The 27,423-nt window shown below is 35.7% G+C and overlaps 1 protein-coding gene across 24 annotated transcripts in view; it reads right to left on the bottom strand.

Moving 5' to 3' along the window:
• dachd (dachshund d) overlaps positions 1-27,423 on the bottom strand; it is a 245,459-nt gene that overhangs the window by 31,743 nt on the left and 186,293 nt on the right. For all 24 annotated transcript variants that reach the window (XM_087267117.1, XM_087267115.1, XM_087267126.1 and 21 more), the window contains 3 exon segments: positions 18,076-18,248; positions 17,609-17,744; positions 14,614-14,745 (listed from right to left, as the gene is read on the bottom strand). In XM_087267117.1, coding sequence (XP_087123243.1) covers positions 14,614-14,745; positions 17,609-17,744; positions 18,076-18,248 — 441 coding nt within the window.

Genomic DNA, 27,423 nt, shown 5'->3' with positions numbered 1-27,423 from the left:
GGCAGAGACTTTCCATTAATAACCAATTCTGTGTGTCACTCCGCGCCCCTCTTCTGAAATAATGAGTCCTTTGGTTTGGCTTAATAAATTGAAACATATTCTCAAGGCCACGCTGAAGACAGCCGCACAGATGGGCAGGCGAAGGGGTGGAAATCTTCATAAATCCTTAACTGTCGTGCGCGGTCAGGGATAAAAACAAAAGCAGCCTTTATGGTGAGCAGTTCACCACCAGAGGGAAAACAATGAATCAGTGGACTGCAGAAGGCAATCGGACTGCAAACTGGACACACAGAGAGCACAAAATGATGTTATTTATTTTGTTTGCTTGTATTTTCATTCCTTCAGTGTCTAAACATCTATCACTATTTTTAGCAAAGCAAATACTATTTCATCATCTTGATGCAGCTTTTCGTTTGGTACATACTCTGACCTTTTTCATTCCTTCACTTTCTTGTCGGCTTAGTCCCTTTATTAATCCGGGGTTGCCACAGCGAAATGAACCGCCAACTTATCCAGCAAGTTTTTACGCAGCGGATGCCCTTCAGCCGCAACCCATCGCTGGGAAACATCCACACACACATTCTCACACACACTCACACTACGGACAATTTAGCCAACCCAATTTACCTGTACCGTATGTCTTTGGACTGTGGGGGAAACCGGAGCACCCGGAGGAAACCCACGCAAAGGCAGGGAGAACATGCAAACTCCACACAGAAACACAGAGGTTCAAACCAGCGACCCAGCGACCTTCTTGCTGTGAGGCGACAGCACTACCTACTGCGCCACTGCCTCGCCATACTCTGAATCATAAGTCTGATTAATGCATTTTTAGTTCAAAGACACCTGTAGTTTTGAAAACCACTTACATTTCCAAGCACACACTGCAGTATGACTACTATATATGGCTACTTTTTCAAAAATGAACCATAGTTTAATTATAGTAAATGCGTAATAATTTTGTTTTGTTTGTTTTTGCATACTAGCTTAACTACAGTTTTGCTACAAATACTTTGATTAGTATAGCAATGATTAATGTGAGGTAATAATAGTTTAATAACATTTTTTGTTTTATTAGTAACTTGTTTAGTAAAGTTACATTGTTTGATTTCATTATTTATTTATTTATTATTTACACTTTTGTTAGTTACTTTGATGTTACATTTGGAAACTTGATTTAGAAAGAAATGTTCTTAGACTTGGATACTTTAACCAAAAATGAATAATCAGTCATCATTCATTCATTCATTTCTTGTCGGCTTAGTCCCTTTATTAATCCGGGGTCGCCATAGCGGAATGAACCACCGACTTATCCAGCAAGTTTTTACGCAGCGGATGCCCTTCCAGCCACAACCCATCTCTGGGAAATAATCAGTCATCATTTGCTCCTAATTTTTAAAAACCTTTATTTATAGTTCACTGCATATGGAATAACAAGTATGAATTTGTGAATGGCTTATATTTTGGGAAGATATTTTTTATTGTCCCTATATAAACAATTTAAGCCAATGGGGTCCAAAACAACACTTAGACATTTTTTCTTCCCCATATTCCTATTTTGTGATTCCACGTGCAGTATTACCACAAAAGTCTTGTTTTCTGGTGGTGGGCCATACAACAGAGCAAGGCAACGAGTCTCTAGTGCAAACCACAGCAGAAGAAGATATCTTGTCTTTTTATACAGCCCGTGTCATATTTATTGCATAAAGGTCAGAGTGTTCATTTGTTCAAAGTCAGCGTTTTTCCACGCTCCTCCATGTAATAAATGCAGAGGGGATGTCATTATTGGACCGCTGAGGATTAAAGGCTTGACTGCCTGTGATGACTGCATAAAAAAGCCCCTCCACTACTTTTGTTTCTTCAAGTGAGCGTCCTACAGGAGGACTGTACTGTTCACACAATGACAACCATCACTGTCATAAACAGATACTCCTCAAAGGTGGATGAAGCATTGGCGACAGAGGGTTGCATAACCCGATTAATAAAGGTAAAGGAGGATGAGTAACTAATGCTCTCAAAGGCCTTCGAATTAATTGCCTTTTGAAAAGCAAATATATGCAGAACTTGTATGTAGTGGAGGGTCTTGTTTACAGTCTAAGTGGGGGGGTGATGATCATTAGAGTCTGGAAAACTAATGTGTTGAAGGTTAAAATAATGAGCTTTTTTGTGATTGGGTTTATTATTAGCATGCTTTACAGGTGTAATCATTTCGAATTGAGTGTGTTTATTGATCATCGAACAGTAACTGGAACACACCTGAAAGCTAGATTACTACAATCACACTCCGGAAGCTTTTGCAATCTAGTGCTAATCATCTCCAGACATGGATGTGTGTGGACATCTTTATTTATTTTTGTTAACTAAAACTGTCATCGGCTCACATCTGGTTGAAATTGCTACATCTTTAAAAAATGCACACATCACCTTCCTTACAAACAGACTTACAAATGCATTTTGTGCCAATATGTAAATGGCGTACGCATTTTACACACAATGACATTAGAAATTCAAACAAGGAGTAAAAAACAAGACATAATCAAAAGGCTTTGATAGAACAAGCACTTGAACACTGAGAAACAGAAGATAGTCTGTGGTCTGATCACAGTGGAGTGTGTTTCGTTGAAGACGGGCGGACATATTAATGTGATTCGCAGCAATCCTACTGGGAATGAGGATGTTTGGGGCGACAATCGACTCTGGCACTAATCCAGGCTCTATGTACTGAGCCGCTTTGGAAACAGAAGATGAAAGACAAAAAGAAATGTAAATGTAAACTTTTTAAAAAGCAGAGCTTAGGAGCCCCCGTCTGACGCCCTTCCTCTTGCTGTCTCTCATGCCCTCGTGAGCAGAGGAAAATGGATGCAAATCCATTTGCGTCTGGTTCACAGCTATAAAAAATACTTAGGATTTTTAAAAGCGGGTGATGTGTTAAACGTGTGGAAATCTGTTTTGATAACATTATTCATAACACTGGCTTTGCGCAGCTTGAATTAATAACACTCCATTTACAGATGGAAGAAAGCTGGCATGGTATTTCCAGTTAAAGAGATTAATTTTTAAACACCTAATTGACAGGCCGGGGTTAGGCGGGATAAGCAACAGCATCTCCGGGCCTGTGGCTGCAAAGTCAAGGTGACTGGAACACTTAGGCGAGCTTTCAAATGCTGCAAGAGAGGAGAGAATTAGTCCTCCCGCAGTTTTTCTCCACCCCCTATTCTCTTTTATGAGGAACGATTTTGTTCGCAGTGAAAGGATATAACAGCCCTAAGTATCCGTTGATAATTATGGAACAGTGAAATTTAAAAATTTGACACACTTTGCCCTAAACTCAGCAGCTTAATAATAGAGTGTCGTTTCTGTGCAAGCGCTCCAATATGACATTAAAGAGATAGTTCAACCCAAATTTCATTTAGAACATTTACTCATGCATGATTTTTTTTTTTTCTGGCAGAATACACATGATATTTTAAAAGTCAACGGGGTATATAATTTTTCACAATAGTTATAGAATTTTAGTTTTATTCCATGTATTTTAAAAAACATTTAATCAAAATGTCTAATTAAAATGTTGTCATTTATTTTTCAGAAAACTACATTTAATTAAGTACATCCAAAAAAGGATTACAGCTGCTTGTTCAAACTACCTGTTTAAAATGAGCTGAACATTTCTTGTAATTTCTTTGGCCAATTTATTTGTTTTATGTTTAGTCCACTTAAATTTGTAAACTATTAAGTTAACCTAAGCATTTTGTGTTAGGACACCATGAAGGAATTGTGTTGGTCTAACTATCTGGTTGGGGATTTGTAATTCCCAGCATGCTTTGTGTGGGATTGAATTAAGAGAGGGAAATGTTGAGAATAAAAGTAATCTTAAGTGTTTAAAGTTAATAGAAAGACTTGTTAGAGTTTATTCTTTACCTTAGTTTGAAGATTTAGAAGACTTTTATGTAATGCTTTGAGTTTTGACATCTTGCAGAAGCACCCATTGGGTGTTAACGGCTTTATAGCATAAATGCAATAACTGTCCTAAAATTAGTTCTGAAATCAGTCTTGATCAACTGTATACGTAAGTCATGAAATCTGCTTAAACATGGCTCTTTAAGTTAATTTAGGATAACATCAAATAAAACTAAGAGATTTGAAATGTACAACACAAAATATACATACATGATATTATCAAACACTTGAATTTGAGTAAAAATAAAAGAATAAAAATACAAAAGTGGTTACACTTTTATTTGATAAAATCATGTTGGACCAACTCAACTGCATTAATTGTGCAAATATTTTTTTTTTAGTTGGTGCTAAACAAATGTATTGGATGGAAATCATCCAATGAGCTATTTATTTGGTGTGTAGGGTTTTTCCAACTAATGCTGAACTGAAAACATTGGTATTGTGCTGTCTATAATAAATTATAAATCCAGAGAATCTGATAATTATCTACTGGTCACATAATCCCCCCCTATAGCTCATATGTAAATTCAAAAATAATTTTCTCTTTGGAGGATTTGCGGCAACAACAAAGTGAAATCTTTTTTCAATTCAGCAAAACATCCTTTGTAATTGTTATGTCTGGTAAACTGGCTTCAAAACATGCTGTTTACCAAACAAATTACAAGCATGCAAAACAATGATCTTTGAGGTATTTAATTGTTATGTCTAGGACATCTGGGTCATAGAAAGCCAGGGTCAACCTAAGCTTTACACAACAGTTGTTCTCAAGCTTTCTGCATTTTGAATCGCAAATTAGCAGAAAAACACCACTGCTAATTGTTACATTTCTTCTGTCCAAGGGCAAGCACATGATAAATTTGTTCACAGCAGTGTGCATAGCGTTAAGGGCAGATGCTCGGATATGTACTTAGAATTCACAAAGAGACGGTCCGTGCTGCATGCAGAACCACATTCATTCTAATTGCCCTTCTTCAGCAAAACAAAAAAGAAACTCACTTGCAAAGTGGGAGATCTACCAGTGCAGTCAAAAAGTGAAGCCCTAACCCTCTAGGCCAAAAGCTGCATCTTTCCTTTTCATCCAAGCAGGTGTCTCTGCAGCACATTGCTCCCTTTGAAATGAAGGGTAACATAAAACGGCCCTGGCGTGTTGTGATGGACAAGGAGATTTCACCTTCTCTAGTGAATGATAATACATTATTAAATTTGCCTCTGTGCTCGCGAGATACTCTTAGCTGACCACAGCATATTTATCTCTCTATCTAAGCCTTACATCTTGGCAGGAGAAAGCATTCTGTCACTTTTAAGGCATTTCAAAGATTAGAAAGAACCACTCGCTTTTCAACATTTCTAAAAGCACTGTCTTTCTTCTGGAATGTGATTAGCAGTCCATGGTATCACGTAATGGAACATTCATGAGGGAGAACAAATATCCAAATGAAGCGCCGTGTCCTGGAGGGACGGCCCACGTTTGCATCATCAGCACTATTTGTTTCGCTGCTCGGAAACTTGATTGATCCTCTATTGAATGATTTTTTTTTCTTTTTTACCCCCCTTCATTTCGACAGAACACACTGACAAGTTGTTTGATCATACACCGTGATTGTCTGCCAAGTCACATTTCAGATCCCCATGGCTAATGATCCAGCCTTTTGTCTTAGGAAAAGTCGGCAGAGTCAGCACAAGCCTCAGTCCGTTTCACTTTTGAAGCCAGAACCGCAAGGACACTTAAAAAGGCGATAGAAAACATGCTTGGAAAGCAAGTGTGTCTGATGAAAGGAGAGCATTCAACTTTACTGTAATCAGCCGTGGAGTTAAAGAACCGGAGGTGTGTTGTAAGTAACATGTTTGCTAAGCAAAAACCAATGTCTCTATAACGATGCAAGATGGCGGTCATTAAACTGCTGGACCAGAAATATTTATGAAATATGCAGCTACAACATTCTTCAATTCAAGTAGTTTTGGCTTCTATTTTTTCTCCAACAAACCTAATGATCAGATACAGCTGAAGTCAGAATTATTAGCCCCCTGTTTATTTTCTCCCACATTTCTGTTTAACGGAGAGAAGATTTTTTTCAACACATTTATAATTATATTAGTTTTAATAACCCATTTCTAAAAACTGATTTATTTTATCTTTGCCATGATGACAGTAAATAATATTTCACTAGATATTTTTCAAGACACTTCTGTACAGCTTAAAGTGACATTTAAAGGCTTAACTAGGCTAATTAGGTTAACTAGGCAGGACAGGGTAATAAGGCAAGTTATTGTATAACATATTCTACAAACAAATATTCTGTAGACAATCGAAACAAAATTTAGCTTAAAGAAGCTAATAATTTTGGCCTTAAAACGGCTTTTAAAAAATACTAAACTGCTTTTATTCTAGCCAAAATAAAACAAATAAGACTCTCTAGAAGAAAAAAATATATATTATTAGACATTCTGTGAATATTTCCTTGCTCTTTTAAACATCACTTGGGGGATATTAAAAAAAGAAAAAAGAATTCAAAAGGGGCTAATAATTCTGACTTCAACTGTACCTGCATTTACAGATATTTTATTAGCAGGATTTATTAATTTAATAAATGTAAATAATAAATGTATACAGTGCGTTAAAGTTAATCTTCCATCTTAAGAGTAGTAGTTTACTGAAATGCAATCTAACCAATCATAATGTTGATATTACTGTACAGTATGTGCTTCCCATTTCTACTGTCTGACAAACAAACCATACTAAGGAGTTACTACATCTTTGTATTTGTACTTGAAATATTGTAAAAAGGTTTTCAAAACGGACTCGCAGCACAGACAGCAGGTTTCCAGAGAAGCTAAGAAAAGCCTTGAAAAGGAAGTTAACGGATATTAACGTGGCAGACAAATTATTTAAATTTTTTAGGGTAGAATGCTTTGTTACTGTCAGTTTACATACACACACACACACACACACACACACACACACACACACACACACACACACACACACACACACACACACACACACACACACACACACACAAGTCACTTTACAGTCTAAAATGGTGTTTGTTGTCTGTCTGACAAAAAAAGTATTTTAAACTTTCCATATATATATCTAAAAAAAATCTGCGACACTGACACTTTTGTAGACCACATTAAATGTGCGATCTACATGGCTGTTTTAACCTAAACATTTTTAATGTGTCAGTATTCTTAATCACTAGTTGTTTTGCTAAGTCTCACTCAGCAGGTGAAGCGGTACTTCTGTTTTACCCTGTGGTCTGTAAACTAAAGTCTTTTATTTTTTCTTTAATTTTTTTTACTTCAAGTCACTTTTAAATTCTTTTTGTCAAATAAGTTTTCATTAAGGAAAAGAAAAAGGATTCTCCCATTTAAATATTTTGTCAAAATATTACATTTGCAAAGTATAAAATTAACCAATTTAAAATAAACCCATCTACATCATAAGCCAACCCTCAAAAGACTTGTTTACAAAGACCTGTTTTAATGCAAAGTATGATGAAAAAGAATATTAAAACATTACATACAAATCATGCATTAGTCCATTGGGTTTTGTCAAGGTAACAGAAAAAAAAGGATGCCAGATTTTGTCAAATTGCTCAAGCTTTCTTTTCAAACTTTTACATTCTTAAAGAATCTTCTAAAAACATATTGAAGACCTTTCTGTCCATTCATAAATTTATTAAATCATGGATTCATTTTCTTTTCTGTTTAGTCCCTTTATTATCAGGGGTCGCTACAGCCGAATGTACCTCCAACTTATTCAGCATATGTTTTACACAGCGGATGCCCTTCCAGCCACAACCAATCACTGGGAAACATCCATATACACTCATTAGAACACATACACTACAGCCGATTTAGCTTATTCAATTCACATAGAGCGCATGTCTTTGGACTGTGGGGGAAACCAGAGCACCTAGAGGAAACTCTTGCGAACACGAGGAGAACAGGCAAACTCCACACAGAAATGCCAACTGACCCAGCTGAGACTCAAATCAGTGACCTTGCTGTGAGGTGATAGCACTACCCATTGTGCCACTTCCTTTCTGTCCATTTCATCTAAAAAAACAGGTTTCAAAAAATTACTGATTATTCCCCCAAATTGATGGGCTTCAATTAAAAAATACACATGTTATGACTATATTTTTACACTGGGACAATAGTTATGAATAACATCCTATTGATTTTGTTTTTCACATTAAAAATCAGGGAAAAACATCCCCTTTTCCCATAATCAAGCCTTTAAACAAGTTATATGAATCAAACATCATAATGTTTACTTTGTTCGAAAGGTCCACAGGATTTGTACAATTTCCTGCAGTACGCTAAGTGAAATTAGCCAGATTATTTCTCAGGCGTTACGCTCTAAATGAAATAAAGCCTCTGTCCTTGGGGTTTGTGAAGACAATTACATCAGCAAAGCAATCTAATGAGTTTCCATTCTTGCACTGCAAGAACAATATCTAATTCTGCCAGATACAGAAAAAAGAACACATCACGGTAAATTTCCCCACTCCCTTCAAGTCTATTAAATTTAATGTCAGGAAACTTGAAAAAACAAGATCTTACAACATTAGTCCATATGCATGTAACAGTAGAACACAATATTACATGCATTCAGAATAACTTTAAAAGTATGAAAGCATGGTTATTGTACATCACACTTTTTTTTGCACTGGAATGATCCACTCTTTTCTCTTTGATTTGAGTTTTTAAAAGCAAATGACTTTTATTTACTAGTCTTTTGATGTTCTTCGGGATGAGGTGTTTTATGATGAAATCATGTAATGGCTAACACATGCTTTGCCATTCACTGACCAGCTGGCAAATTATCGGAGTGATACTGCGGCTGCTATGCTCCATTATTCATTTGACTGCATCTCTGCGCTTGTCTGTTTGGCCAAATCAGATCCGATTATTCCACGCACATTTAATGCTGAATTCAGAAGAGGGGGTGTATGCATCAATCACTCGCATAACCAAGTCATAATGTTCTGTCAATGTAGAGACTCGGTGACGGTTCGCTGTTCCTTCAAAGTCACACAATACGCTTGTGATGAGGATGTGGTCATTTATGTATTTGAATACTGTGGTAACTAGGAAAAGGGGAAAGGGTAATAATCATGGCAATACTATGACAAGTGACAAGTGATGTTTCCTGTAGACTTCTTAGAAAGATCTCCTTTTTTAGTGGGGTATTTTGAAGCGCTACTAAACGTAGTGCAGTAAAGCAATGAAAAAGGATTGTGCAACTTTACAATATAAACGTCCTTTGCACAAATCTAATTTTGCATAACTAAACACATGCCACGGGGCATCAACATTACATTGCCACTCATCAATGTCATCAAATATGACTCATCTGTGATGATCAATAATGCAGGAATAATTCATGTGAGAGCCGCTCTCATTTGGTAAAAATAAACCCCTACCATTCCTTTGGGCAACTGAAAATGTTTGCAGTTATTATCCCATAAATTACTCTTCTAGTGTTGTTATTGTGCAGCGCTTAGCTACAGCTCCCGCCCATATGTGGATATATTCACAAGCGGCTCCCCCAAGGAGAGGAACCATGTTAAATGTTTGATGTCCAAAATGAGTTTACTGCCAAAGGCTTTAGAGCCTTTCAAATTTCCTTGTTTGTCAACTTCCTGCTGTTTCACAAGAGCGAGGCTTGTCAAAAACAATTCTGACAGATTCCCTTTGTGAAGCAATTCAATTAGTCCAGACTTTATAATAAATTTGAGAAAACTGTTAGCTTTTTTTTTTTGCTTCACTTTAAGATGAGGTAGCACTTAAATCTGTCTAAACTTCTACTGGTACAGATATGCTAGCAAATAATGACAGATATAGGAAACCATACACCAATGATGTATCATCATACAGAATGTCCCATTTATTAATTGAGAGTGATAGCATTATGATTTTAAACTTTGCACTGATTCACCAGTAGGTGGTGTTTTTATGAGTGAATAATTTCATTCAGTTATTTACAAAACACTCATACTTTCAGTAGCAAAACACACATGGCTTATCTAAGATTGTATTCTTACTGCATACTGTATATAGTTGTCAAAAAACTGTACGTGACGAGAAGTATATCTAAAATCACAGTAGTTATACAGTAAAACAGCAGAAAAAGTACCACAATTACCTACTTCTTTCTGCAAATATCTTAAGTAAACTTACAATCTATACGTTTTTTTAAATAATGACAGCATGGAGAATGTTGTATATCTAGATTATATTCACATTACATGAAACATAATTGCAAAGTACTGTATGTAATTACTCAAAAAGATATGCGATTTCTAATGTGTTTTTAGGAATAAAAAAGGTGACTGTATCATTCAAAAGATTTTTCGCAACACTGAATAGTTATCGAATCATTGAATTAAAACTGTTGAGTCATTGCTCATATCATCACTCCAAACTATTGCCTTACTCACATTAGCAGCAACTTTGTAGCTGACTGTCGCTTAGGGTGGCGAAAGCGACCTGCCCCAAACAAAGGCCTGTGTAGGTCTACAGCACTGAGAATACAATTGGCCTCTGAGCAAGCTGAGAGAGGGTCACATGAGCTCTACAGGCTCTCCTATTGGCTGTCGTTTAAAAAAGTAATTCTTCATTTGCATAAAATGGAGGGATTCTCAACTTTGTCGCATCGCGCGACATGCCCTCCTGGTCGCCAACGGTTACTGTCGTTCACATAGTCGGAGGTTGTTGGAACAATTCTCCGTTTAAATGATTCTCCGTTTAAATGAGCGCTTGTTGCTTTACCGCTGCAAATCACTCGTAGTGTGAATTAGGCTTAATTCCTGATTCATTTAGGAATAAAACACTATCAAGTGGCATAACACTTTCTAATTTGACTTTTAGAGGAATCAGATTCGTTTGGTGGTACATAAATTAATTGGTAAAATGTAGGCTGCTTAATCATCACCTTGGAATTATAAGGTTCAACAGTATCTGACATTTTTGTCAAAATTGAGATATTGACATATTCTTATTAAATGACAATTTATTTACATTATGGGATGTTTTTTATAAGTTGTTTACATTTCAAGACTTTTTATTTAAAAAACAAATGTTACACACATTATGTTTGCTATATGGAAAGCAAAAACCGTGAAGCTCAATATCTCAAAATCATTCAGAATGCAGATAGAACCTTATTCTAAGGTGATGTAATATTGTTTATTGTAAACTTATCGTTTATTAAAATGCTTCTCTAATTGTTTGATCTTCATGGTCTTCATGGTCATGTCTTTTATTTAATGCAAAATATTACAAGTGTTGACGTCAGGCAGGCTAAAAGTTTTTAGCCTTAATCATGTTTGTTGTAAACATATTGTTTATTGAATTGCTGTGCAAGTCCTTAAATCATTTACTAATTTTCAGTTTTTGTTTAAAATTAACTTGAAAGCATTAATTACTCTTGCTTGTTTGATCCTGAAGATGATTTTCTAAACACAAAGCAACTGTTTGAAAGGCTAAAGACTGTTAGCCTGCTTGGATACAGGTGACGTCAACACTTCAATCGTAATATTTTGCATTGAAGCAAAAGCGAACGGCGTGGCATTAATTTAATGCCCTGCCATGACCATAAAGATCAAACAAGTGGAGAAATATCATTAAACCATCGGAATGTAATCTCATTTGTCTAAACAAACTGATCCAATGAACAACCCTAATTAAAAAGGCTGCCATAAACAAAAGCAGGCCAAGCCAGACGAGCCCCTCCTCTTTAACAATGGGGCACATTTATTTTATTAATCTAATGCATCATGTATCATATCATTACAGTTCAATATATCTATCATTAATTTTATTCCCTTCACTTAAGGCTTTTATTGGGATTACTTTGGTTATTAGTTGGTCTAATGTATTGGTTACCTCCAGATCCGGCGCTACGATCTCTCTCATCTCGCGGCATAAACCTGTGCGTGTTATTCAAATTGCCTCATTTATTATGATAGCTTCCTCATGTAAATTGTGCTGACTGCTCGCCCTTGCACAGTCCTCATTAGACTAATGAAAACCTTCAAACGAAAAAACTAAACAACCTGCCAAATAAAGGTCTGAGGTTATTATGAAAATTACAACTCTGGGAGCCAGGAGAAGCTCTGTTCATTAATTCATGCTCAGCAAATTGGTAACTAATTTAGTTGCACTCCTCTGCATTAATGGATTATTTTATAAAAATGTTTTCCACAGCCCGAGACCTTTGCCGCACACGTTAGAGAGCTTTGGATTCTAATCAAGAGGAGTGACATATTAAGCATGCCAAGCGTCTGAATGATAATGCAGCAGCGATGCAAATAGACAATGTGGATTTTCACTCGGTCGGAGAGAATCAGGACCAATCTAACTCAATTGATATCTAACGGGGCTGGAGGAACCGTGGCGTGCTGAGGGATTAGACGGATCCATCTCAGCGTCTCGATTGGGGACCGGCAGGAAAAAAAAAAATGTTTTGCCGAAACACGCGCATTGTGATAATGTTATCATAAACAGGCCAAGATGTCAGCGGTGTCAATCCAGATGTATAGTACACAATCAATCATTACAAACGTGAGATCCAGACAGAACAAAACACATCGACCGCACACACCAATTCTCCAAGGAGCACACAAACACCTCATCTCCAACCCCCCCGCCTATCACACCTAAGGTATGACCTGTAAATTCATATAATCATGCTAATTACTTTGATTCACAGGCTTGCTCGGTCTATGGGAGAGACCTACACAGCGCCGCCTCTCCGGGCAGATCCAACAGGGGATGTGCAGCCCAGTGATTTCCACCGTGGTTTTAATGTCATTATCACCCTCTCCAACACTTCCCCAGCCCTGCCTTTGCGCCTGGAGACAGTTCTCAAATCTATTATTTGCTTCGTTTTCTGTTTAATGCAAAGCATGTGAAATGACACTTCATTTTTTTTCTTTGCAAGACCAAAGTAAATAGTGAAAATGAATAGAAATTTATCAAAGGTTTAACTTAGTACTTAAGAGCAGGAGATGTTTTGACATTTAATTTGATTCAATTTAGTAAAGAGGTACAGGGAACCATGCTCAATGATTAAATATGCATTCTTGAAGTTAATGGAGTAAATGAATTGTAATGTTGTTAATGGAAAATGGACTCACTTTGTTTAGACCTTTGTGAAAATTATAAAAATATTTGTTCAGGTTGAATGAATTTCAGAATATCTAAAGGGCTTGACTGAATGCTAATGTAACAGTTATTATATACTTGCTCTTTCTTTCTCAAAAGAATCATTCAGCAAACAGTTATTATCAAATATCTTTGTATTATTATTATTATTTAACACAAAGAACATTTTGATACTCTAAAGAACCTTTCTCCAACATAAAGAAGCTTTTTAGCAACAGAATGGTTTTAAAACTGTCAACAGTTCTTCATAGAAGCAATGGCAACAAAAAAACTTTATTTTTAATTAAGTCTTAGGTGATTTTATTTGTTTTTCAAAGACATTTCTTATTTTCACCAAGGCTCCATTTCCTTGATCAAAAATACAGTAAAAACAGACACACTATGGATTATTATTACAATTTAAATATGTTTTCAGTGTTAAGAAGTTTTAAAAATGTTGCACTCTTTCTACTACAGTCCACAATGCAACATGTTCCTTTGAAATAATTCTAAAAAGCTAATTTGGTTCTCAAAATATAATCAATAACTAAATTTCTGCTTAATATATTTGTGGATATCATAGATTTTTGTCTTCAATGTCATTTATGAACTGAAATTCATATGGATTGTATGCAACCTTGATGTATAAGAGTATATTTTTTATTTTTACTGCCACAGAGCTTTAAAATAGTAGTTTACAATTGAAGTCAGAATTATTTATTCTCCTCAGTTATTTGCTCCATTAGATATTTTCCCCCAATTTTTTTTTAATGGAAAAGATCTTTTTCAACATATTTCTAAACATATTAGTTTTCATAAATCATTTCTAATAACTGATTTATTTTATCTTGCCATGATGACAGTAAATAATATTTTACTAGATATTTTTCAAGAAGATAATATTCAGCTTAAAGTGACATTTAAAGGCTTAACTAGGTTAATTAGGTTGAATAGGCAAGTTAGGGTACTTAGGCAAATCATTGTATAATGATGGTTTGTTCTGTAGACAATTGAAAAATATAAAGCTTAAAGGGGCTAATAATTTTTATCTTAAAATGGGTTAAAAAATATTAAAAAGTGCTTTTATTTTTATTTTTAATTATTAGCCAAAATAAAACAAATAAGACTTTCTCTATAAGAAAAAAATATCATAGGAAATACTGTTAAAAATCCTTGCTCTGTTAACTAATATTTGGGAAATATATAAAAAAAATGGCTAATAATTTTGACTTCAACTGTATATATTATGCTAGTAGCAACATAAATAGCTATGAAGAATACAGTATTTATATATTTAGCTTTTTGATTTAGCTTTTTTTTTGAGTGAAAGATACTTCAAGGAAAACATCCAAATGGATGAAGTGTTATGTACTAAGCAGATAATAACCCTATGACTTCATGCATGCAACTGCCAAACTTAAGCTAATTCACAGACACTTCCAACAATATCTGTGAGTTATTGGTTTCAGATGCAGATTTAGGGTATTGAACTCTGACCTTTCTCCAGATGCATTCTCTTGGCGTTATGGACGATGTCGTGAGCCAGATCGCCCTCTTTAGGCCCGGGTAAGATGCTGGGAGACAGACCCAGTAACGCATGGTTCATCGACAGCCCATTCTGATGCACAGCTTTGAGAGAACACAGAGACACATTATTCCCATCTCCACATGCTCTCAATCGACAACGCAAAACACCTCGAGTGATAAATAATGATTCTAGTTGAAAAGAGCTCTCGCCGTCCAGTGGCTACAGAAGGTGAATCTGTCCTTGGCTTTCAACTGTTTGTGACTTGTGGTATACCTCATCTCCAAATCAATGCGCCAGTCAATCAAAATCACATTTACCACTCTGCCTGGTGAGCGCAATTCTCAGTGCAATTCTCTATGACATCTGAGATGAGGGGACAGAACTTGAGCAACAAAAAAACAACTATAAAAAACAGAGCCTGTGGATTAAAATGGCTACACTAATCTGTGATTTGCTAAGTTGAAATATTATAAAAAATTCACAAAGTTGATTTCTAAAGTCACAGGTAAAAGTGACATTTGCATTTTTAGAATGTAATAAAAAATCATTACAAATTCAATTATTAATAATGATTATTGATACTGATAATAATGATCATTGATTAGCATATTATTAGTAAAAATTTAATCTGAGACTTGCGGCACTGTGGCTGAGTGGTTAGCACTGTCGCCTCACAGCAAAAAGGTTGCAGGTTCGCATGTGTAGAGTTTGCGTGTTCTCCCCGTGTCCGAGTGGGTTTTCTCAGGGTGCTCCAGTTTACCCCACAGTTCAAAGACATGCACTATAGGTAAACTGAATGAACTAAATTGATCATAGTGTATGAGTGTGCATGTGAATGAGAGTGTATGGGTGTTTTCCAGTACTGAGTTGCGGCTGGGAGGGCATCCGATCCATAAAACAAATGTCGGAATAGTTGGCAGTTCATTCCGATTGGCAACCCTGATAAATAAGAGACTAAGCCAAAGAAAAATGAATGAATGAATGAATGAATGAATGAATGAATGAATGAATGAAATCTGAGACTGGAGGATGCTGGTGGTAGCAAACTGGTGGTCAGGAGAGACCTCCACAAAATGATTGTAAAGCACTTGGAGTGTAAACCAACATGGTAAACAGACCCCCATAGTTTTTTTTTTTTTTTTTGCGATAAAAATTACCGATTTAGAATGGGTAATTCCCAGAAATGTGCAGACAATTTTGGAATAAAAAAAATCATTTCAAATAACTGATTTCTTCTATATTTGCCATTATGACAGTACATAATATTTTACTAGATATTTTTCAAAATGATAATATACAGCCTAAAGTGACATTTAACCAGGCTTAACCAGGTTAATTAGGTTAACTAGGCAGGTTAGGGTAATAAGGCAATTTATTATATACAGTATAACAGTGGTTTGTTCAGTAAACTATGAAAAATATATACTGTAGCTCAAAGGGGCTAATCATTTTGACCTTAAAACGGCTTTTAAAAAATTAAAAAGTGCTTTTATTCTAGCCAAAATAAAACAAATAATAAGAAAAAATATCATCAGACATACTGTGAAAAGTTTTTTGCTCTGTCAAACATCATTTGGGAAAAAAAAAAATCAATAAGGGGGTAATAAATCTGACTTCAACTGTATATACATATATATTATATATCTGTTACCATATATTTTTTACCATAATATTTACCATATTAGGTAGCCTACTATGTTAGGTGTGCAATCTGACACAATGACAATGACACAAATCATAAAAATAAAGCTTCTTTAACGGTAAAACGGTAAGGATTATTCCAAACACAGGTTGTATAACTCTTATTTTTATGCATGAACTTAATTTTCTCTCTCTCAGATTTTACTGCCCGGAGGATCTGTCATATACAGTAGTTACCTCACACATGGGAAATGCGATCGGGCTTTCACTACTGTAATACACCTAAAACACAAATTGCTGTAAAACTCATTTCAAGTAGTGTTTTCTCTCGTTAACTGCAGGGAAAGAGTTCAACAAAATCATTTATCAATTTTTCGAACATCATAATACCGGCGATACATGTAAAGCACAAATCCTTAAACCAATTTCCATAATTGTAAGCTTCTTGCCTTTCTGTTTATTCCATTGCTCCGTTTTTAGATATCTGCTCAGACTTTTTGCAGTCAGAAATAAGTATATTTTGATTATATGGTTTGAATGGTTTATGAGATTATTTAAGTTTTGTACGATTATTTTGCATGAAATTAAGAATTTTGCAGGATCGCAAAAATTTGCGATTTTTGGTTGATTTTGCATTAGATACAGCGATTCAGGAATCGCGTAAACTAGGTGGTCTGCTAAAAGCATTCATTATTTATTATCTTAATAATAATAAAAAAATATGAGTAAATTTCTTATTTATTAAAGAGAAGGATTTGCCTTAATGACAACATGAGCTGCATGACCTTCCTAAGTTTGTGTAACCTCTGTCGATGTTGATTAGTTAATTTAAACTTTAAGATCCAAACTGATTCTTGAGCTTTAATAGAAACAAACATATCTTAATTGTGATCCGGTAACTGAGGGAATCTAAACGCATACAATATAACTTTCAGAACTCAAAACACGTTTCTAATCAAAATAAACAGTTACTCGTAAAGAATAACTTCATAAAACATTGGCAGCATATTTCAGAGATGACGAAAAACATCCACGCTCTTCCAGTGATTAAGAACATTGTTTTGATTTTATGGCACAGCTAATGATGAAAACATTGGAGGTCTGTTTTTGCACAACACTTGCCGGAGCAAAATTTAAAGATTGCTAATATCCCCCCCCACCCCCCCATCTGTTGGAGACAACAGAAAGCATAAAGGGATGCACGTGTGCTCCGGGCTTAACAAGGGGCATGTTTAGTGCAGTATTTAGCAGTGCGTGTGTGACAGGGGAGAGAAATGGAGAGACAAAGAGAGTGGGAGAGAGAGATTTATGAGGTGAACATACGCATTCTGTCGGAGGAGCTCTCGGTGTGTGCTGGAGAGCTGGAGACGCTGCTGCTGCGCTGGGACGAGGGACGGCTCCCCGGCCTCCTGCCGTCTTCCAGAGAGGGGGCAGGGGAGGGACTGTCGGGGACCCGTTCCTGCACAGCCAACAGGAAAAACAAACACAGCCGGGGCGGCCATTACATGACACACTCTTTTCAGCCAACACACCTTCATGGACAGAGAAGCATCCATGCTGCTGCCTCGTCTTTTTATATGTTTTTTTGCATTTTTGGATATAACCCCTCCTCCCTCCCTTCACCCATTCTCTGCATCTTTGCTTTCATTCTTTCACAGGCTATTGTCTGAAACACTACCCCCTGCAATGCCGTACCAAAAGCACGGATCGCGCACCACCCACCTTCCCCCAATGGCTGATGAGAGAGAGAGATGTGCACGACACAATGAGAGAACGGCGCCGTGGGTTACCTTAATCACTGATGTCACCATTCGGGATGGGGCACTCTGTCCCTGTGCTGCGGCGGCCATATTGGCGATGGTGCTGAGGTGGTTCATCTGACTCATCGCCATTGTGACGGATGCGGGAGGCAGGCTGACAGGGATCAGGGGGTGGGGCATCATCATAAACGGCAGCTCCAAGCCTGCAGATGAGAGACCAGAGCGGCTGATTAATTAATCATTTCTGGCATTAAGTTGTGTGCAAATGGAAGATGCGTGTGTGACGGAAAAAGAAAGCAGAGCGCTGAAGAGGAGAGGACGATTTAAAGGAGAAATGCTATGAATTATTCACACGTGACCTATTGTGCGGGGAGAGTAAATATTCATTAAATAATAATCACCGCATTAGATACTGTGTTACATGAAAGCTGTTGATGTCTATAAAGAAATAAGGAATCGCAGCACATTTAAAAAACCATTACGGTCATTAGAAACATAAATATTCACTTTGGCTGTTAATAATATATGCGGCTGTTAATAATATATACTGTAGCGCTGTGGTGATTAGAGTTATAATAACCAAATAATTGTTGAGATTTAAACTAATCTTTATTGTGCTGGGAAATGGAAGAAATTATGGAAATATTTCACCATTAATAGTAAATGCGCTCAAAATAAGGCAAAAACATGAAAGGCATTAGTTAAAATGAGCAAAAACGAGCCAATTAAAACTAAGTGTGTATCATGAGATGCCTACAAGCTAATTATGTGTATTTGTGCCAGAAACTCCATTACTCGTATAAAAGAGTGCATTCACAACGTCATTTGCAGGTCCTTGATAGCTACATGGTATTGAAATAATTAAGGCATTCAAAGATTCGGAAGAGGAAAACCAGATCTTGCAGGTTAAACTCGTATATATAACTAAGGCGAACTGTGCTACATTCTTAGACAGTGATTAAATGGGTAGAAAGGAAGCTGTCCCGCTTTTTCAAAGGACATATGCACACAAATAAGGTCACAGCCTGGTGTGTGTCCCTGAACTAAAGACCCACTCACTCCCACTCCTGACTTTGAACTAAAGGATCAAAAGTAACGCGGAGAAATTTCGGTCAAAGGCACCACTCCAGCACTTGAAAGCAAACTTGAGGCTTCGCATCGGATCCGATCGAGCACGCAGGGCATCCTGTGCTCTCCGTCCCACACTTTCCCCTTTATCGCCCGGCTCAAGGTAACAGGAGACTCAGAGGGATAATCCAGTGAGTTGTTTTTGTGCAAAATATCAGGACTACACACACAAAAATAAGAGGAGGGGGCCCTTCAGTGTCAGCGCTCCTCAGAGAAGCATTGTGCATTTCCATAAGAAAGATGACCAGATGCACAGGGAAAACACATTCCCCGACATTAAAAAGGAGGCGGAGATTAAAAGAACGAGAGGCCAAGCAGCACCTTGTAAAGGCGTCTCTCCTCGAGTGCCGAGTCTGAATCAATTACCGCTCGCAGGACCGGACTCAATTAAAACCTGCCACGGCGCCAGCGTGTGATTGCAGGATACTTACAGCGCCACGTCCAAACAAATTGAGAGAGGCATTCATGCACATATCTACCTTTCAGAGCTTTCGAGAGCCGGATTGAGTGCCGGCGCGCCTTTGTGATTTGCTCAAGAAGATCTGACTGGATTTCAGGAAATCAACATTTACAAGAGAGCGGAGAAACGTATTAAAGTCTGATATGACTTTGCTTTTGTCATTTAAATGGGCGTCCTTTATCAGCCCGCCGGTGAATGATGTCTGTTGTGTTGACCGACTTCACAAAGAAGAACCACCGCAGGCTTACAGTAGCAGACTGCTCTCGGGGGTCTAATCTCTCTCTCTCTCTCTCCTCGTCCCACCTCCTTTCATGTTTCGCCATCCTTAAGTGATGTTTCAGCCATAATGGCCCATTGAAAAGTGGAGAAAACATGATACAAGCTAAAAGAGGTCCAGCAAAGCTTTTCAGACAGACTGAAAGGCGATGAACTGTGGATGTCTAATTCAGATGTCTGATGAAATAGTTACATTGATCATCAGCAGTCTTTTTGCTTCTTTTGTACTTTTTCAAGAAATTAGTCTAAAAAGAAATAAAAGTTTTTCTTTTTACTACATTAAAGTATTTATCTTTTTAATAAAGACAGATTATTGACCAAAAATAAATGAAAATATTGAGCACCTGAAAAATTATTTACTTATGTGCACTTCAAGAGCTGATTTGTGTTCTGTCAGGTTGCAGATCTTTGTTCAGCTGAAGATACATTTAAAAATGAGATATCAAATTATTCAATTCAATTTAATTCATGTTTATTCTATTGCAGATTGTTTCAAAGCAGATTAACCTAGAAGGTCTAATGTTTCAGTGCAGTTTTCAACGTTGATTTTTAGTTTAGTTCAGTTCAGTTTGGTTTAAATTTCACTGCTCAAAGTCCGAACACTGAAAAGCAAATCCATCAATGTGCAGCCCCACAAGTCCCATCCAAGCAAGCCAGTGCAAGCCATTATCGACTATACTTATTATTTTAACATTTCTGTATTCTGTTTGTATACAGACCATTAAAAAATCTGATTGGTCTATGCAAAATGATTGTTTTAAAAAAATCTAGTTATAACCTTAATGAGTTTCATGCAAGGTTAATTATACATTGGCCAGATCAAGCGGGTCCTTCTCCAGTCAGTACTTGCTGTTGCTCTGATTTTAAAAAACAACAAGTGGACATGACAGCAGCACGGCATTAAATACAACCTGAGCAATGACTTAAAAGTATTTATTTGACACATTTGTGCCCAATAATGGGTTTTATTTCCATACTAGTGATCCTGATCATGAACGAATCATTCTTTTTAACAAGATCTTCTAAGTGAACCAGCTGAACTAGTTCACCAAACCGAACTAAATCATTTGAAATCTCTAGCACTCTTTCCCAGACATCCCTTTCTTTTTAAATTGCACCATGACTTGAAATAAACAACTTTTCCTGAGTTATTCAGTTATTAGAACAGTACACAGAGATCAGATTTGAGAACCGGTAAACTAATAATACTGCACATGCATAAATCAGCAGGTGAACTGCACACAAACAATACATGACAGCCTATTGTGACTGAACTAAACTTAAAAACTGCAAAGCGGGTAAACCAAGAGCTTTAATGAGAGGATGTGGTGAAAAAACGTAAGTTTATTTTAGAATAGAAAATTGTGATGGATTTTTTAATAAGTGAGTCTAACTTCGGTTGGGTTAAAAAAAAAAAAACTTATATAAGAAACTTTTCAGATCATGTTGATGTTTTAACTGACTAAAATTTTAATTGCTGACATATTTTTGACATGTTAAGTCCAAACATTGGAGGATTGTCACAAAATATCCTGTTAACATTAAAGATCCAAAGTTCCCATTACTACTGTGTATCTAGCCACAGAAGCAGCCTTGCACACATATTGTACTTAGGGTTGCTATCTTGTGGGCTGTTGTATTTGAATTTGAGAATGGGTAGATGGCTGTGTTCATGTGTCCTATTACATGTTTCCAAAAATGTATCTTTATTATTTAGTATAATAGTGTTAGTTTTTATTATACAATATTTATTCTAATGACTTTAAATCTTGCACCTAACAAATATCCTTATTTACAAAAAAAAACAAAAAATAAAAAACTAAAACTAACACTGAAACCAATAAACAAAAACACTGATACAAACTAATAATTTTACCTCTAAAAACGAATTAAAACTAACTAATTATAAAAACAAAGTTAAAACTAAATAAAAACTAAAACTAATGAAAAATGTTAAACCATTGTAACCTTGGTGTCATGTGGTATGACTATGAAAAAATGCTAATTTTTCTAGCTTCTTCTACCATGCTTGTAAACATTTTTTAAAGGTATTGCACACACATTCACAGTCTGTGAACCTAATACTGAATACTAAATATAATGTATAAAATATAGAAAAATATTTTTGCAGCAGTATAATTTTCAGATTTTTGACCTGACAGACTTTGAAGTTTAAAATAACTTCTGTGAAAATAAAATGTAAAACATTAAGACAAGATAAAGTGTTCCATCATTATTTAGAGTAACAGTTACAGTAAATGCATTCAAAAACCTCCAAGTCAAACATGTTTGTTTTTATTGGGTAGTGAAAATGTTGATGCTTAAAAAAAACCTTCATTTGTGACCCATGCCAGAGTTTTATTTATTTATTTATTTTTTGATGTGGTCAATAAACATATCTGACTTTTAACACCAAAACAAAATTCATAATGAATTTCAAGTAATTTAAAACACATTCATCATACAGTAAATGACGGCGTGATCTTCGTCTTCGTCTTTCTGAATTTAACTGCTAATAACCATTTGGAAGAAAGCCTACTCCTTTTGCACTTTCCTCACCTGCCAGAGGGATAAACTGCCATAATTTGCATGAATAGCAAGCAAGATATTATTGTCAAACAGATGAACTTTGATTTCCGTGGCCCTTAAAAGCGAGACAGATTGAAGCAGCCATTGTCTGTCGAAAGCTGGCCTTCAGAGCGCTATAGCAGCCTGCATTATCCAGTGAGGGAGGAAGCTTTCCCTTGACAAAAATTAAACCAGCTCCTACTTGGCACTTTATTATCTCTTCAACTGAGTGATTTATTGTTTGTGGAATGAAAGCAAAAGAGGAGGAAAATTACATTTTCAGCAGCGCCCGGGCCCGTTCTGCCTCTACTCCTCTGTCCTGGAAGAGCTCACGACAAACAATAATGTCAGCTGTAATTGATCTGAGGTCGCCGGTTAGCCCTCCAGTAAAAGCCCACTATTTAAGCGACAATCCGCCCTGCCTGCTCCTCAGATGCTGTCTAATGAAGCTGTCCATCTCTGCTATTTACCTTCTCTTAAATGGAAGAGGAAAGATGTACTGTATGAAGCCGAGCCAGGGAAGATTTGCTTTCCTCCCGTGAAATAGGACCTGCAGATGCCGCTGGAATGTGTAATTGGCTGCTGGAGTCAGAGACGGGGGTTCCAGCGCTAATTAAATGACTTGTTTCTGGCCTATCCATCTTTGTTTGTGAGCGCAACGCCATGGAGCAGTATGTTGTAAATGCTCTTATCTAAACAGACGTTCTCTTTTGCTCGTCCCTTTGATTTGAGAGCCAAAATCTTGCGCCTTTTGAAGTAGCTGTTGAATCGGGAAAACAATTTAAGTTGTTTTTTTCATGAGGCTTTTCAGAATGGCAGATTGTTATTTTTTGCGATGCCCATCGTTATAAAGAGGTTTCGCCGGTTGGCATAAACAATAATCAGTTTTGTTTAAACAACTCTCAAGGCTTTTGGCACAGGTTTTTTATTCAAATAACAAACTATGCTACATTTTAATTGTGAAATAATTGAGATTACATGTTGTCTATAAATGAAGACCTTCCTCTAGGAAAGCTTCATCAAGACTTTTTTGTGCCCACAAATTAATTAAAGTAATTTTATGATGCTATTGAATGCATTGATATCTAAATAGAAGGTGTCTGGCTTAGGTAAGTGAAAAAATGATCTAGAAATGTTTTTTTTGTTTGTTTTTTCAGGACCATTTCCTACACTAGTAATTACCTCTAATATGATTTGGTACGTTTTGACCATATTTGGAAGGGTCGTGAATATTAATGTGCACTGCTCTGGTGATCCAGCTCATGTCAGTGCCTAACACTCACTCTCACACACAGTCTCTCTCTCACACACACACACACACACTCGTACACACACACGCACGCACGCACGCACGTACACACGCACGCACACAAGCAGGCACGCATGCACGCACGCACACACAATGTTCTGTAAAATACACTAAAGCTAAATAAATCATACTTCAGTTGTTAACAAATATTTTAACGAATTGAGTAGATTTCTTGTTGAATGATCTTTTCAACTTAAGTGGTAGGGAGATTTATTTTAGATTGAAGGACTAAGTAAGCTATCTTTATTCCACCACAGTAACCCAGTTTCTTCTAAATGGTGTTAAGGATGATACATAGACCAAATTATGATTACACTAGACAAAAGGAGATGACAGAGATGGATTTTATGGTTTCAACGTGTACAGTAAGAAGACACAGACTGGAATTTACTCTTATATTTAGCAGTATTCATGTGTTACTTGCCTCGCTACAAACACACACAGCACATTTAACAATATCCATGTTAAAAAATATAGTAAAACAGATTTTGTGCCTTTTCTATATGGCATTAAGTTAATGTGTAATCTGTATATTTTGTGTTCTGACATGCTGTGAACAAATAAGACTCCATGGTAATTCATGGCTGCCTGTGTCAAAAAAACTGTACTCTTTATTAAAGCCTGTCCCGTATTCAAAATAAGAGTCCCACATACATAGTAAATATAATACTATCTTAAATAAACTGACAAATAAGAAAAGATATATTGTTCTAATCGCCCTAAATATGGCCTATCAAACAATGGTGTGCATATTAATGATCCCATGTGAAAAATGACAGTTGATGTTTAGTTTATATTGTCCTATTTTTTTTACCAGGATATTCCACTCACATGATTTGCATGAGAATGAGAAAACAATAGTGTTTGAGGCTCACAGTATGTCATTTCTATGTATTGAACACTTATTTTTCAGCTTTGCCTTGGTATATGCAGATTTTCATTCTATGGCATCTTTTATATTTTAAGAAAATTCAAATCAATCTACTATATTTGCTGACATCTAGATGGCTCTGTGATTGGTTAAGATATTAAGATATTGGTTTATGATAGGTAGTTTTACTGTAGCTACTGGTAATTCCAAATTACTTGATTTTATTTATTTTTTATTTATTTTATTTTAAATATTAGTAGACTGTCTGCTTAATATTTGTTGATACTGCTCCTTCAACAGACATTTAACTGACTATAAGAAACTTTGCAAGTACATGTTAACTTACACTAACCCCAAACCCAACCTAATCCACTCATAATCTATTGACAATTAGTTGGCATGTAGAAGAAATGTAACTTAAAGTCAACAAAGTGCGTTAAAGGTTCAAACAACTAAATACATGTATATACAGAATGAGTTAAAACATGACCTCAATACTGATGTTCAAGATTGATCCACGACACCAACGGCAAAAAACAAAACAAAAAAACAAAAACAAAAAAAAAGAAAAAAAAACAAAGAAAAAAGAAAACAAAGGGGGTCATTTATAAACAGACACAACATCATTTCTCTGTTTAAAGTATAGATAGTTTTCTTTTTTCCCAGATGGCAAAGCTAGTCAAGGCTGAGAAATGCTGTAACTCATTAAAGGCCCGTTAGAGGAAGGTATTTGACTTTGAAGTAGCCACCCACGGCCTTTCTGTGTCATTGAGAAAAAAGCTTTAAAGTCTTTTCTTCCTGTTTATAATCTTAATGCTAATCATAAAAAATAACATCTTGAGTTTGTTAATATTCCTTCCCCCAAAACTGATAATAAAAAAAAACAGACCTGTACACTATCACTGACAATAATGCAGCGCAGACGCTTGAGTTTGTGATACAGGCGATTTCTGAAGCCACAAGAACAGAGGAACAGGCATTTACTGCGATCACTCTGAAGTGAGAGAGCATAATCAGAAACAGAGGCCAAAGAAAAACATCTATTACACACTTGTGAGTGTAAAAAATAATGGGAAGAAAACATCTCTAGTTTGATGAGGTAGCATAATTACCCCCCCCCCCCCCCCCCCCCTCTAAACCATTAAAGCAAACATGTGCGAGGGATTATGGAGGAGACAGACAATATTGTTTTATTATTTATTTATTCTTCCTAAAGAAAGGACAAAGGCCCAGCAGCAGTTCTTGGCATATGGTGGTGAAGTGATTTCGGTCCAGCTTCACTACCTGTTACACAGACTGTCCCACTGAATCATCCGGTGAATTTCCTTTTGCCTAAATGATCACATTTTAGACATGACTAGGGCCAGACAGAATCTGCAGATGCATTTTTTGCTATTTCTGCTGAGAATTTTGTAAAACATCTGTGGATTTATACAGAATATTTTTGGGAGTATCATAACTAAAAACTTAATATATGAATAAAAAAAAAATACATTTTTAACTTTTATTTGATGTTTACAATGCAAATCCAATTAGATTCACTTATTAGGTAAACAAAGCAAGTATCTCATATAATAGATCTACTAAAAGACTTAAAGAATGTTACTTCACAAATTGTATTATAAATAAATCATATGAACATTTTATAATAATAATAATAATAATAATAATAATAATAATAATAATAATAATAATAATAATAATAATAATAATAATAACAACAACAACAATAATAATAATAGTAATAATAATAATAATAATAATAATAATAATAATAATAATAATAATAATTACGGCACGCACACACACACACACACACACACACACACACACACACACACTCACACACACACACACACACACACACACACACACAAATGCATGCACACTTACACATGCACATTCCAACACACACCTAATTCGGGTGGATTATTAAACTTTTTGTAAGTTATTGTAAAAACTCAAACAACAAAAAACAATATAAACAACAGTGTTATGTTGTATCTGGATTATTTTATATTTACATTTACATAATTTTTACACAAAATTAGTTTTAACTAAGGCCGATCACATGGTTTCAGACATGATCGGAAACGGACGTTACCTCCTGATTAGGATTCGTATGTACATACATACATACATACATATATATATGTATGTTTATATATATATATATATATATATATATATATATATATATATATATATATATATATATGCGTACATACATATATATATATGTATATATATATTTTCTTTTTATATTTTTATATTTCCCAAATTATGTTTAACAGAGCAAGGAAAATTTCACAGTATGTCTGATAATATTTTTTCTTCTGAAGAAAGTCATTTATTTTATTTCCGCTAAAATAAAAAAATAAAAAAAAAACATTTTAAGGTAAAACATATTAGCCCCTTTAAGCTATATATATATTTTTGATAGTCTACATAACAAACCATCATTATACAATAACTTGACTAATTACCCTAATCTGCCTAGTTAACCTAATTAAAGTAGTTAAGCCCTTAAATATCACTTTAAGCGGTATAGAAGTGTCTTAAAAAATATCTAGTAAAAATTACTATCATCATGGTAAAGATAAGATAAATCAGTTATTAAAGATGAGTTATTAAAACTATTATGTTTAGAAATATGTTGGAAAAAAATCTTCTCACCGTTAAACAGAAATTGGGGAAAAAATAAACAGGGGGCTAATAATTCAGGGGGGCTAATAATTCTGACTTCAACTGTATATATATATAGCA

This window comes from Danio rerio, chromosome 9, assembly GCF_052040795.2.
Source record: "Danio rerio strain M-AB ecotype USA chromosome 9, GRCz13ab, whole genome shotgun sequence".
Lineage (NCBI taxonomy): Eukaryota > Metazoa > Chordata > Actinopteri > Cypriniformes > Danionidae > Danio > Danio rerio.
This window is presented reverse-complemented; position numbering and strand designations above follow the sequence as displayed.